At 40.7% G+C, this 14,371-nt stretch overlaps 1 protein-coding gene across 3 annotated transcripts in view; it reads right to left on the bottom strand.

Moving 5' to 3' along the window:
• Nucleotides 1-718: 718 nt before the first annotated feature.
• Nucleotides 719-14,371, bottom strand: part of PIK3CB (phosphatidylinositol-4,5-bisphosphate 3-kinase catalytic subunit beta) — a 187,817-nt gene continuing 174,164 nt past the window's right edge. For all 3 annotated transcript variants that reach the window (XM_055295261.2, XM_063610702.1, XM_055295262.2), the window contains 5 exons: nucleotides 10,834-11,001; nucleotides 9,400-9,523; nucleotides 4,379-4,524; nucleotides 2,827-2,959; nucleotides 719-2,222 (listed from right to left, as the gene is read on the bottom strand). In XM_055295261.2, coding sequence (XP_055151236.1) covers nucleotides 2,085-2,222; nucleotides 2,827-2,959; nucleotides 4,379-4,524; nucleotides 9,400-9,523; nucleotides 10,834-11,001 — 709 coding nt within the window. In that variant the 3' untranslated portion in view covers nucleotides 719-2,084. The remainder of the gene's footprint in view (nucleotides 2,223-2,826; nucleotides 2,960-4,378; nucleotides 4,525-9,399; nucleotides 9,524-10,833; nucleotides 11,002-14,371) is intronic.

The following is a 14,371-nucleotide window of genomic DNA, read 5'->3' as shown; positions in this document are numbered from 1 at the left end:
CTGTAGCAGAGGTCGGTGGGGGGAGAGAGTCAAGAGTTATCCTGGGTTCAGGCCCAGGACTGTTTGGGGACACACATAGAAGTTCATGTCCCTTTCTTGCTCTTAAAGACATCCACATTCACTGATTTGGCATGTATTTATCAAGGCCTTCCTTTCGGCTGAGGAGACCCCTCTGGAAAGAATGGTATCCATTTCTTCCTGGCAGTGTTCACCATTCTCCAAACCACTGACCTGCGGCCTGGTTCATGAAATGGTGGGTGGCTACTAGACAAAGATCTCTGAACAAACCTGTCCTTCCATAGTCCTATTCCTGGAAGTCTCAGTGAGTCTACACCAGCCCTGGAAATGAGGAATTCAGGGGCCAACTCCCATCCTCAGCTGAGTTATTTCCAAGGAACTGGACTGCTCCGGCATCTGCCCTGTGAACACGAGCTCCGAAGCAGCACAGTCTGGCCTTGGCTCAGGTGCCAAGTAACTACCCAGACCTCAGGGCACCTCCCATATGCATGACTCCTTACCTCAGGCTCCCACCAAAGTCCAGGGGACCTCCTATACCATGCCTGATGAGGCTGGGAAACAAGGGGAGAAGTCAGGGAAGAGGCCATAATAAGCCTTAGCCTATTCCTGAGGTTGGTTTGTCTACTGACTTGACCATTTCTTGGAGTTCCAGTGCCAAGTTCCAAAGGCCCATTCTACCCATAAAGAAGAGGCTCACCCGTTCCAAGAACAGCCGAAACCAGCTCACTCATTTATTTGACTGAGAACATTACGGAGGACAACAAAATTAAAAATTCTTTAATAAAATTCCTATAGAAAACTCAGTCATAGGGCAAATACTCAGTTCTCTTTCCCATATCACTGAGGATTGAGAGCTCCCAATATTCTTTGGAGAATAAGCAGTAGTTTTGCTGGATGTTGCCAGGACTCAGAGAGATCATCCATTTACACATTCAAACCAGTAGTTCCTATTGCACATATTAACATTACTTGCCCCTAGCACCCTAAATATATGGTACCTCAACAAATAACTTAAAGATTTCCATGTGGCATGAAACCATTTCAATATGAACTAATATCCTTGGAAAAAACCACATTATTACAAGTTTTAATAAATACAGTAAGAAGAGCTGGCATTTTTCTAAAATACTGAATTTCAGATCTGGAGTTTATTCCATAAATAGGTTTCTTTTCATTTGCTTGCTTTCTTGGATACATTTGCTCAAGTATTATTCTCTATGAAGTGAACTCTTTCATAGATACCATATAAAAACTGTATTAATATGTGCCTCATTATAGAAGCAGCTGGAAGAACTGGATCACACAGTTACCTAACTGAAAAGTAACTTAGGAAAAAGCTCTGCTTTTTGTAAAACTTTAAATCACAGGCTGAAGAATACCAAAGAAACATTTATATAGAACTCCCACTAGAAATTTTATAAATATATATGTAGCATATTTATATATATTATATTTGCCTCACCAGTAGATTTTCAGCAAGTCTGGCTGGAATGATGCTATCATGGAAATAAATATTAACAAAAGAATTAATGAGTATCCACAGGTTTACAAGATTTCTTCTGGAAAATAATCATAAATTCAAATTATATTATAATTTGCAGTTTACACAATTTTAAAAGGGAAGAAAGAGGTCTTTCTTTTTAGCCTCATTTGGAAAGTAAGAACAGCCACCAACCCCCAGGTGTGGAAAAGTTGTTGGCTGAGTGACAATACTTGGTCACAACATTGAAAAGAAGTATTTACACCATTCTGGGAAAGTACCAAATATTAGAAAAAACAAAAACAGAAACAATCCCTAGTAGCATTCCTTGGCGTGCAAAGTCAGCAGGAAATGATTATCCATTGACAGTTTTCACGATAAGTCTTGGAAGCATTCAAAAAGCAGGGGGAATCATTGGGGATTGCTCAGATTAGGTTCTGTGGGATGCCTTGTTCTTAATTTAACTCTGAGTTCCAGGATTTCATTCCCTTTATAACATCTCTAACAGGGTCATGTTCAATTTAGTGCAAGTGCAAAATGAAAATGAAATGAAACCAACAAATACATTAGGAGCGAAGGCTGATCATTAAGATCTGTAGTCTTTCCGAACTGTGTGGGCCATCCAGTTAACTTTAGTAGTCCAGCTTTCCCTGAGCGCCTCATCAAATTTTTGCTTAAACTGTTTGAGTGCTTCTTCTTCACTCTTCCCTAATGCAAGAGAGTCCTAAAATGGAAGGGGGAAAATATGATTTTATATAACTTTAGTAGAGATGTGCAAATATCAAAGTCTGCAGGAGGCTGGATTGGTTGTGCCTCCCCAGCCACCATCAGGCAGCATGCTTCATGTTCTTATTTAAATATCATCTGCAGGAGGCAGAGGGAGATAATATGACTTCTTCCAAAAGGTTTTTGAAGATGAAAATAATTTATAATTACTGCAGGACACATAGCTGCTTGCCACTACCACCCAAATCCAGTAAGATGACTCAAGACCTACTAAGACCCTGGCAAGAAAAAGGCAGACTGTGTAAAACCAAGGTGCCAACCGGCTCCTGATCTGCGGTCTTTCAGGAATGTGAGTAAGAAGGCTACAGCCCAATACCAGTCTTCTTTATGCCCCTTCTACTGATGGAAAAATCTTCTGGGTTACAAGCTACTCTTCAAAATTCCTCCTTTATGTACTTCCCAGATTCTTTCCCTCCTGGCTAAGAACCATCTTAGAGGACATGACTTTGTTCTACTCCCTTCAGCCACTTGAATAAAACAGGCAGCTAAAACTGAGCTCAATGCCCACAAAGTCCAAGAGAGAAGGAGAAGCGGTTTTATACCTTAAGATACTGTATATCTTTGACTGATGTGAGTTCAGGAAGCCCTGCAGTCAACATCAGCGCAAAGAGAGTAATGAAGAGATTCCCATGCCGTCGTAAAATCAGATATGCATCCTCACAACACTGGCGGAACCTTTGGGTGATACAGCAAACCACATGAGCACAGTGTTAGAGGGGAGAGAGCACATTTCATACAGGAAATTAAGAAAACATAGCTAGACTTTCTATTAGAATAAGAAAATTCCTACTGAACTAAAGGTTCATTTCTGATTTTTACTTCTGTGAAAATTGTCCCAGGACTAAAATCTACATAAAACAATCAATCTCTCTAATATCACAAATATATTTTTCAAAAACAAAACTAAACAGAAATTCTATGACGAAAGGCTATTACATTTTTATTAGTAGTAGAGACTTTTTAATTCTATGAGACACAAGAACTGATTATTAAATCAGTTATAATTATAATCCACAAGGATTTCTGAACATACTTCTGGGTTCTGTATTTGTGGTCTGATTCCAGAAACTAATTTTTTTAATGTCCCCTCAATCAGTGTCAGTGCTTTTGCTCCTTCCTGTCATCCTGCCTTCCCTCTCTCTCCTCTTCAAGATGGTCCTTCAAGAGGATCATCCATTGTTTTTTCTTTTTTTGAGAGGGAACCTTGCTCTGTCTCCCAGGCTGGAGTGCAGTGGCGTGATCTTGGCTCACTGCAACTTCTGCCTCCCAGGTTCAAGCAATTCTCCTGCCTCAGCCTCCTGAGTAGCTGAGATTACAGGCGTGCACCACCACACCTAGCTACTTTTTGTATTTTTAGCAGAGATGGGGTTTCACCATGTTGGTCAGGCTGGTCTCAAACTCCGACCTCCAGTGATCTGTGTGCCTTGGCCTCCCAAAGTGCTGAGATTACAGGCGTGACCTACCGCGCCAGGCTGAGGACCATCCAATCGTATCCCCTTATTTTGCCAAAGAGAAAACTAGACCCACTGAGGTATACTCTGCAGAAACCCAAACAAAACTATAAAGGATAGTGACAATCATTTGTTAAGTATGTGTTGGTTCCATGATATGTCTCTAACCATCATAGTAGCCCTTAATTTCATATTTTTGTCCCCATTTTAAGATGAAACAAAGGCAAAAAGACAAGTATTATGCTTGGGAACATGTAGGTAGTCAGTAATAGATCAGAGATTAAAAAATTTGCCCTGAATTCTGGTTCCTTTACGGTACTCCACACACGACAGCACATGTCTTTTCAGCATCTTCCTATCAACTGTCTTAATAGTTTCAGAGAATGTTCTGAAACAGGTAAAAGGTAGTATATTATTGGAATAAAATACAGTAACTATTTTAAATTTCTAGCATTCTGTTTCTCCTATCTGAGAATTTCTGAACCAGCACAATAATCTGACAGGCAAATTCCCCCAAAAGCTTCCTATAATCAGACTGAATATCTCCCAGATCCAAATATATCTCAGCTAAGAAATGCTGGTCCACCTGGTCAGATAAGAAAATGTTAGAAGTGTTCAGCCTTGGCACAAGGGCAGTACTCACCGGCCAAACTTTTCTGTATTTCCTGTTTTTCCTTGTTGAATGACATGGATGAAATCATAGGTAAGAATAAAAGGCACTCGCTCCCTTTTAATGCCAAACTTAGATTTGAAATTTCCAAGAATATGTCCAAAGTCAATGTGGAAGAGCTGGAAAACAAATGGGATTTAATTTCCTTCATTTTTCTGGTGAGTTCCAAATATAAAGGCAAAACCTCCATAGTCCTGGACCCCCAGGAACTATACCCATCCTCATCTGAGCCCTTTTCCCTCTATTTATAGCCCACTGAGCCAGGTGAGGAGAGACCATGTCTAACACTCTTAAGACTTTTACAATCAATAATAAATAACCCTGATATTAAACTGTAGATATCTAGTGGAAAAGGAGACTCTTTAGTAAGAAAAATACATCCAAAGAATTAAAATGTCTGATTTTTAAAAAGTCAAATAGTTCTATAAAACATAACAAGGAAAGAGTACAGGTTGGGTGTGGTGGCTCATGTCTGCAATCCCAGCACTTTGGGAAGCTGAGGCAGGAGGATAACTTGAGCCCAGGAGTTCAAGGCCAGCCTAGGTAACATAGCGAGACCCCATCTCTACAAATGAAGGAAAAAATTAGCCAAGCATAGTGGCACAAACCTGTGGTCCCAGCTACTCAGGAGGGTGAGGTGGGGGAATTGCTTGAGCCTAGGAGGTCGAGGCTGCAATGGGCCATGATCATGCCACTACACTCTTGTCTGGGTGACAGAGTAAGCCCCTGTCTCAAAAAAAAAAAAAGTACATCCTTGCCCTACTAGCTCCCCACATTGAGTGCTAATCTTTAGAGGTAACTTCTTACTCTTCTCACTAGGTGATTTTCCTGGTGTCTGCCTCAATTTTTCTAAATAATATGTTTATATTCATTTTTTCTCCCTAATTGTATATTACTATTCTTATTATGGAAGATAAAGATTTAGTACTTTTATGCTAACATAATGCTACACATTGTGGCACATTATGTCATAATTTCTGGTTACATCAATATTCAGTGTTTTTATTTTTCACATGTTGTTCACCTTTTTTCCTTGAGAAAACTGTATGCATGTATTCATTCATTCATTTAGCTTAGTGTTCTATGACCTTAGCATTAATTCTTCCCAAACTCTCCTTAAAAATCTCCAAATCAAACAACAACAACAAATCTACAAATCATTTTCAAAACTGTTTTCCAGACAGTCAGGTAATCTACTGGTTTCTAGCTGGGCTGATTGTTCTCTGGTGCTGCTGCAGAGCCATCATCCTGGGCCTTCCCTTTCCCCTTCTCCCATTTGGAGCCCGTTTTCTGTGTCCCACATCACATTCTCTTTTGGTTGAGACCAGGGTTTCTCAATACTGGCACTACTGACATTTTAGGCCATATAATTCTTTGATATGGGGTTCTGTCCTGTATGGGTGTTTAGCAGCATCCCTGGCCTCTATCCACTAGACTACCCCACCCCCCAATTATGACAACTAGAACTGTTTTCACATATTAACAAATGTCCCCTGAGGGAAAAATCACCCCACTTGATAATTATTGCTTTAGGCACTTGTTTTGGTAGATGTCCTTATTCTGGCAGCCTCTGAGAAAAGATGCAGAGGAATGACAAGTTTTGTGATGCTGCAAGTTGGAAAAATGTCTTCATTCTCCCCTTTATACTTGACTGGGCGTGGTGGCACATGCCTGTGGTCCCAGCTGCCTGGGGAGGCTGAGGCAGGAGAATCACCTGAACCCAGGAGGCAGAGGCTGCAGTGAGCCGGGATCACACCGCTGCACTCCAGCCTGGGCGACAGAGCAAGTCTCCGTCTCAGAAAAAAAAAAAAAAGTTTGGTTATCGAATTTTAGGTTAGAAATCATTTTCCCTCAAAATTATGAAGTCTAATGTGCACTGTCTCATAACTGCCAATGTAGCTATTGAGGAGCCAAGTCATTTTGACTTCTAAACTCTGGTATGTGGCCTGCTGTGTCTCTGGGAAAGTTTTAAGACTTTCTCTTTATGTCTGATGCACTGAAATTTCACAGTGTAGGTCCTTAGTAAGGGTGTTTTTCTTCCGTTCTCAGAGAATTTTTGTGCTATTTTGACTGGATATTCATGAACATTGGCTCTGGGAAATGTCTTAGTATTATTTGCTTAGTAAGTGCCCTTCTTTCCTCTTCTTTTTTTTTTTGAGACGGAGTCTCGTTCTGTCGTCCAGGCTGGAGTGCAGTGGCGTGATCTCGGCTCACTGCAAGCTCCGCCTCCCGGGTTCACGCCATTCTCCTTTCTGGAATTCCCATTAGGCTGAGAGTATACCTCCCTGGACTCAGTCTCTATTGTTTCTGGATCTTTTCTCTATTTATCATATTTTTTTGGAGATATTAAGGCATGATGGATTAAAAAAAAGAATATGAGCCAAACTGCCAGGGTTAAAATCCTGATATGTCTACTCTCTGTTGCCTTAATATCCTCACTTGTAAAATGGGGCTAATGCCACCACTCTATAAGGTTGTCATCAGGCCTGAAGGCATTAGATTATATATAAAGCACTTACAACTATGCCTGCCACAAAATATTTACACTATTTCTATTTTAACTTTTTGTTTGTTCCTATTTCTAGGACCTCTATGTGCTGATTGTAAAAAACAGAATCTTATTATTACTTTAAAGATACAATGTATTTTTTTGCTTTGATTTTTAAAATCACCCTCTGTTTACTGCAGTTACCCTGTTTTCCCAGAGTTCTTTTCTTTTCTTCCCTATTTTGCTTGTTTGGTTTCTATCTTTCATGGTAGAGGTTTCCGTTAAATGTCTGCTAATCCAGTAGAGAGTAGAATGGTGGCTGCAGGGGCTGGGGAGATACTGGTCAAATAATACAAAATTTCATTTAGGAGGAATAAGTTCAACAGATCTGTCTTACAACATGGCAACTATAGTTAACAACAATATATTGCATTCCTGAAAACTGCTGAAAGACTAGGTTTTAAATGTTATCATCACAAAAAAAGATAAGTATGTGAGGTAATACACAGGTCAGCTCAATTTATCAAGTCCACAATGAAGACATATTTCAAAACAATATGTTGTAAATGATAAACATACATAATTTTTGTCATTTTTTAAAAGTATATTAATCCTTAGCTGACCATTCATATTTAACAATGAATCACTAAAAAGCTGAATGAAAATTCTATGTACATGGTAGGCTTGCTTGTTGATTGGTGGACTTCCTTGTAGAGAAACTAGGGAGAAATCTCAACTGTCAGATCTGCAGGACTTTTCAATGGAACCAATCAGATTTCTAGAATAGAATCACCTAGTCTCTTGCTGAGGGTCAACTATACATCTGGCTGCCACTGTTCTTAGAATAAAGCAAGTGGAAGTGGCTGTAGATTGTACCATTTACTATGCCAACTTTCACTCCATTTCCATTTTTAATATGGGACCCTTTCTTGTAGTCTCTGTAGAAATAAGAGTGCTTGAGTCAGAACCAGTTTCTTCAGAGAATAAATCTATCTCCTTCTTGGCACAGGGAAGGGGACTTGAGTACCTAACTGTTCCATATATAAACTGCCAACTAGTTCTATTTCAGCCTCTTTCTATATCCCTCCTTGAACAGTATACATGGTGCCTCTGATTCCAGAGCTTTTATGAGACTTGCGTACCCCTTTACAAGTACTGACTTTCTATTTTCTCAGTTCTGCTAAGTCACTGCCACTTCTCTATCTCACTTTCTATCACCCCCAAGTCTGGTAATACATTTCACCCACTGTGGCCTATTTTCCTATTATCTTTGACTTCTTGAGTTTATATATTTCTTAATTCCTTATTATTGTTTTAAAGGTGTATCAGAAGAAAATGGAGATAAATCTAAGTGTTTAATGTGATTGGCCAGAAGTCCAAGGGAATCCTTTTAAGTATGGACACAAGATTCCTCAATCGTACATGGTGCATTCATGTATCATAGTGCATTACAAATTCATTCTACATCAACTCTCAAAGCCCAAGCCAGAACTAATCAAGATTTCCCAGGAGATACAAAACTCTGGGTCCCTCATAGAACCAAAGTTCACACAGTGACCCAGAGAGATTTTCATTCTAGTATGCCTCTAGTGTGGGAATTCCTAGGGGGGCTAAACTGAAAAATTATCTAAGATATCTCATCTGTTCTTGCTTAATATAAAAAGGGTTTACAAACATGTCACTCTGAAAAATGAAATTTTCATTTGAAAACTTAAGTACTTTATAAACAACACGGTCTAGATTCCCTAGGTACCCCAGAATGCTATTACTCACATGACTATTCTCCCTTCTCCCATATATGATTAGGTACAATCTAAAAGAGAAAATAACTCAAGTGGGGTTCATCCACACTCTTTTTTTTAAGCATTGGTAATCTTTAAATTTAATACATCCAGTACATTATCCACTCCTTCTGTTAGGTACAAATGTATCCCAAATACTATTTCTTATATTGAAAGAACAGGCCACTTCAACTACAAAAATTTTTTCAATAATTTTTTCTGAGATGGAGTTTCACTCTTATTGCCCAGGCTGGAGTGCAGTGGGAGGATCTCGGCTCACTGCAACCTCCGCCTCCTGGGTTCAAGTGATTCTCCTGCCTCGGCCTCCCAAGTAGCTGGGATTATAGGCGCCTGCCACCATGCCTGGCTAATTTTTATATTTTTAGTAGAGACGGGGTTTCGCCATGTTGCCCAGGCTGGTCTCAAACTCCTGACCTCAGGTAATCCGGCCGGCTCGGGATCCCAAAGTGCTGGGATTACAGGCATGAGCCACCACGCCCAGCCTTCAGTAATTTTTTAAACAAATAAATGCTTACCATCAAGCAAGCAAACAAATGAATACATGTAGACTATATATGAAACAAGAGGTGGTGAGAAATTGAAGTAAAGACAAAGATATGACACTGAGAATCACAAAAGAATCTGGCTGAGTTGCACAAGAGATTATGCTATACATAAGTAATAGCATTACTAAGGCCCTTGGCAGATCCTGAGGAGCAGCTCACCTGGCCAGTTTTTTTGACCATGATGTTGTCACTATGTCTGTCACCAATCCCAAGGACATAAGAAGCTACACAGTAGCCAGCACAGGACAGTGTAAATTCCTCAATGGCTCGGTCCAGGTCATCCCTGAATAAGAGAAAAGAATAGAAGCAAAAAAGGTTTTCAGCCTCCAAGCGTGTAGAGTGAGACCCAAACCATACCTCTGGTTCCTTTTTAATTGTGAGGAGAACACAGAGCTGCCAAAACCATGTGAGAGAACATGTGGATCAGCCAAGGGGAGTGTGGGTGGTCTTCACAGGGGCTGGGCTAAGAGAGCTGCCTTCAAAGACATTAAATAACCGGGCCTTAGACATTCAAACGTCCTGGGAGCTGTGTTTCCGTGGGGCTGTGAATAGGCTCATGTTCACAGTACTTAGAAGAGACCATGGCTTTGCTAGATCATGCTGGGGGTTGGAAGCATTTTTGTTAATTTTGACCAAAGACTGACTACAATTTCAGGTTTAAGAGTTAAGCACTGCAGTTTCAACCATTTAAGTCACTGATTTCAATTAGAAGTAAGTAATAGAGATTCCCTGGAGACAAGGCCTTAAGATCAAAATTTGGAAACTGATTTGCATATTACAAGTTCTCGATAAAATGTGTCTGACTCTGAAGTCTTTTTTTTTTTTTTTTTTTTTTGAGACGGAGTCTCGCTCTGTCGCCCAGGCTAGAGTGCAGTGGCGCAATCTCGGCTCACTGCAAGCTCCGCCTCCCGGGTTCACGCCATTCTCCTGCCTCAGCCTCTTCGAGTAGCTGGGACTACAGGCGCCTGCCACCGCGCCCGGCTAATTTTTTGTATTTTTAGTAGAGACGGGGTTTCACCGTGGTCTCGATCTCCTGACCTCGTGATCTGCCCGCCTCGGCCTCCCAAAGTGCTGGGATTACAAGCGTGAGCCACCGCGCCCGGCCGACTCTGAAGTCTTTAGCCAAAAATACTTGCAGACCATTTCCCCCTCACACTGTGAAGTTCTTTTATTTCCTATATATTAGTGCTTTTCTAACACCATAGCCATAATTCCAAGCATTGCATCTTTTAGTTTGGAGAAATAACAATCTACAAACTCATTAAAAACTCACTTAAGTTCATATATTCACATAATTAGAGAAGTTGATGCACTTGAACAAAGGCTTCAATATGTTATCTTTAAATACCTAAATTCATAGATTGTAACCTTACTGCAGGGATCCAAAATTTGATTTAGATAAAGTAGAGTTCAACATTCACCATCTACAAGACTTTACGAAGGGCTATGTGTCATTTTGTTCTAACAAGAAATGAAGCAATAGATAAAAAACATTAATATTTCCTCTAACACACTGCTGACTTCTATTGGGAGCATATAGTATTTGTTTGGCTGTTTGTACAGAAAAATGATAATTAAACAGAATAAACTAACCCAGAATTGTATTCTTTAAGCCAGTTCAGAAGGGCATCTTTGTTGAAGGCTGCTGCAGCAGCCACATTGCTACTGTTCAGCTGAATGTCAGCAATTGTTTCAGAGGTGCTCACAACTTCAATGAGGCCAGAGCGATCTCCTGTTGCTAAACAGCCATAAGGCAACATCCTGGAAGGAAAAAAATTGGCATAAAGAGTCATATTTTCCTTAAAATGAAACATTAATTTGGTAAGATTTTCCCTTTACTTTTTAAAAAAAGTTTTATTATTATTGATATACTTGCCATTACTATATTATTGTCATATGGAAAAACACAAGTTCTACCAAAGGAGTAAATCCCTTGGCCTACAGAAGGAGTAATTTACAAGGATTCCAATGTGCCAATTACATATAAAATTTTTTGTCTAATTATTCTGGTGAAACATTCTATTTGCTTGTATAGGTAGACAGAAGTACATTGGATCAAAGTCTTTCACTCTCTTACTCTACATTTTGGAGAAATAAACTACTCTTTATGGAATACCCAGTAAGTGCCATCTGCCAGACTAGGCACTATACATATTATCTTGGTTAAGGGAAACTCCGTTCTTCTGGTGGCACGATCTCAGTTCATTACAGCCTCAACTTGCCAGCCTCCAGTCATCCTCTCACCTCAGCCTCCTGAGTAGCTGGGACTACAGGCATGTGCCACCACGCCAGGCTAATTTTTAAAAACTTTTTTTGACATAGGGTTTGGCCATGTTACCCAGGCTGCTCTTGAACTCCTGGGTTCAAGTGATCCTCTCACCCCAGCCTCCCAAAGTGCTGGGATTACAGGCGTGAGCCATCACACCACAGCAGCAAAAGCAATACGACATCAGTTGAGTTTTCATGCTGACTTCTCATTTCTTGAGTTGAGATTTTACCTCCCCAGTTGGATTGCAAACTCCTTGGAGACAGCAGCTTTAACTGAAAAGAGGTGACTGGGTATTTACAAAGGACTAGTCGTCTGTCAGAAGGATAAGAATTGATATTCTAACTAGACCAATACATTCTGAAAAATAGATTATCAATTAATTTTTTGCTCAATTAATAGGTGGCAGTTTGCTTTGATTTGCACTTATTTGATGCCTAGTAAAGATAATTATTCTCAGATCTCTTTTGGCCATTTTTTTTTAAGAGTCAGTGTGTCTCTTTATTGCCCAGGCTGAGTGCAGTGACATGATCATAGCTCACCATAGCGTCAAATCCCTGGGCTCAAGGCAATCTTCTCTCCTTTGGCTCCGGAGTAGCTGGGACTACAGGTGAGTGCCACTACGCCTGGCTAGTTTTTTTATTTTTTTATTTTTTGTAGAGATGAGGTCTTGCTTTGTTGCTAAAGCTTGTAACTCCTGGCTTCAAGTGATCCTACTGCCTTGGCCTCCTAAAGTGTTGGGATTACAGGCATGAACCATTGCACCTGGATCTTTTAAGCATCCTAAGAGTTCTTCTGTGACTTAGCTATTTACATTCTTTGCCTATTTATTAGGGCTTTAGACATTTTCTTCAGTAACTTATATGAGCTCTTTGTATATTAATATTACCTTTTTCTCATTTTGGTTGCAAATATTTTCTCTAATTTCTATTATAACACCAAAATGGAATGAGATATCTTGAAAGGTTCAAATAAAGATCAGGTGGCTACAGAAAATACAACGGATGGAATTCATGCACTCAATAAATACTCGGGTACAGCTAACCAAGCATTGTGTTAGATCCTGGTGATACAGAAATAAGCAACAAACAAACAAACAAGAAAACCAGAGCACCAGTCCCTACACTATAGAGCAAATGTACAATGTGCATGTGTGATCCCTGTATAAGGAAGCAGTGCCAGGAGAACATGGCAGGAGTTAAAAAAGACTTCCTGGCCGGGTGCGGTGGCTCACACCTGTAATCCCAGCACTTTGGGAGACTGAGGTGGGCGGATCACGAGGTCAGGAGATCATGACCAGCCTGGCCAACATGGTGAAATCTTGTCTCTACTAAAAATACAAAAATTAGCTGGACGTAGTGGTGTGCTCCTGTAGTCCCAGCTACTTGGGAGGCTGAGGCAGGAGAATCACTTGAACCCAGGAGGCAGAGGTTGTAGTAAGCCAAGACTGCGCCACTGCACTCCAGCCTGGTGACAGAGCGAGACTCTGTCTCAAAAAAAAAAAAAAGACTTCCATGTGGAGGAACGACAGCAGGGCTGGAGGAGAGCACAAGGGGGAGCACAACAGAAAGATGAGGAAGACACAGTAAGCATTGAAAAGACCATGCAGGTCCCTGTTAGCCATGTAAGGACTTCTGTCATACTCCTAAAAGCACTGAGAAAGATTCCGAAGGACTTTATGAGCGACAAAGAGAGGCTGTATGTGTGTTGTGGGGAGGGGGGAGTATATGAGTGTGTTAGCATGTATCACAATCAGATAGTTTCTAAAATTAAACAGTTTCTAAAACTCCTTCAAAAAAACTGAATTATTTTATGCTTTTTTATTTATTTTTATTTTATTTTATCTATTTATTTTTTGAGACAGAGTTTCACTCTGTCGCCCAGGCTGGAATGCAGTGGCGCAATCTCGGCTCGCTGAAAGCTCCGCCTCCCAGGTTCACGTCATTATCCTGCCTCAGCCTCCCGAGTAGCTGGGACTACAGGCGCCTGCCACCACGCCTGGCTAATTTTTTTTTTGTATTTTTAGTAGAGACGGGGTATGCTTTTTTAAAAGCACTTTTCATCCGGGCACGGTGGCTCGTGCCTGTAATCCCAGCACTTTGGGTGGCCAAGGCAGGTGGATCACTTGAGATCAGGGGTTCGAGACCAGCCTGGCCAACAAGCTGAAACCCTGTCTCTACTAAAAATACAAAAAGTTAGCCAGGCATGGTGGCAGGCGCCTGTAATCCCAGCTACTCGGGAGGCTGAGGCAGGAGAATTGCTTGAACCCAGGAGGTGGAGGTTGCAGTGAGCTGAGATTGCACCATTGCACTCCAGCCTGGGCAACAAGAGCAAAACTCCATCTCAGAAAAAAAATAATAATAAAAGCACTTTTCTAGTTCTAGCAAAATGAGGTTGGGAGCAGAACTGTCAAAATACAAAATAAGAGAATGAAGCATTCTCCTAATGCAGCATTAATGTTTTTAATGAGACCCCTTATTCTTATCATGACATAACACATGTAAAGCAAACACTGCCAGGTTAAAGTGCACTTTCTCACTTTCCTGCATCTCCTCTCACTCCAGTTGCAGCCAAGGTAGGCAGAAGTCCAATAACTTCCTTTTCAAAAGCAGGCAACGATGAAAGCTTTCAGTGCCTCAAGGGTAGAATGTTCACAATGAGAAGGAAAAAACATCCTACTCAGAGAGTTTGACAGAAGTCAAGCTGGGGACAAACTCTTGGAGCCCTAATCATCTCACCTAGGTACCCTCTGCACTCAACTTCTATACTTCTTATAAAGGCCAAGACTACAATTTCAGTAATGTTTACCCTCCTTTCTCAGACTTTCTGACTCAAGTAGCAATTCTCCTGCCTCAGCCTCCCGAG

The sequence above is a fragment of the Symphalangus syndactylus genome, chromosome 10, assembly GCF_028878055.3.
Source record: "Symphalangus syndactylus isolate Jambi chromosome 10, NHGRI_mSymSyn1-v2.1_pri, whole genome shotgun sequence".
In the NCBI taxonomy this organism is placed as follows: domain Eukaryota; kingdom Metazoa; phylum Chordata; class Mammalia; order Primates; family Hylobatidae; genus Symphalangus; species Symphalangus syndactylus.
The sequence above is the reverse complement of the archived record's forward strand: the minus strand, read 5'-3'. Positions and strand labels throughout refer to the sequence as shown.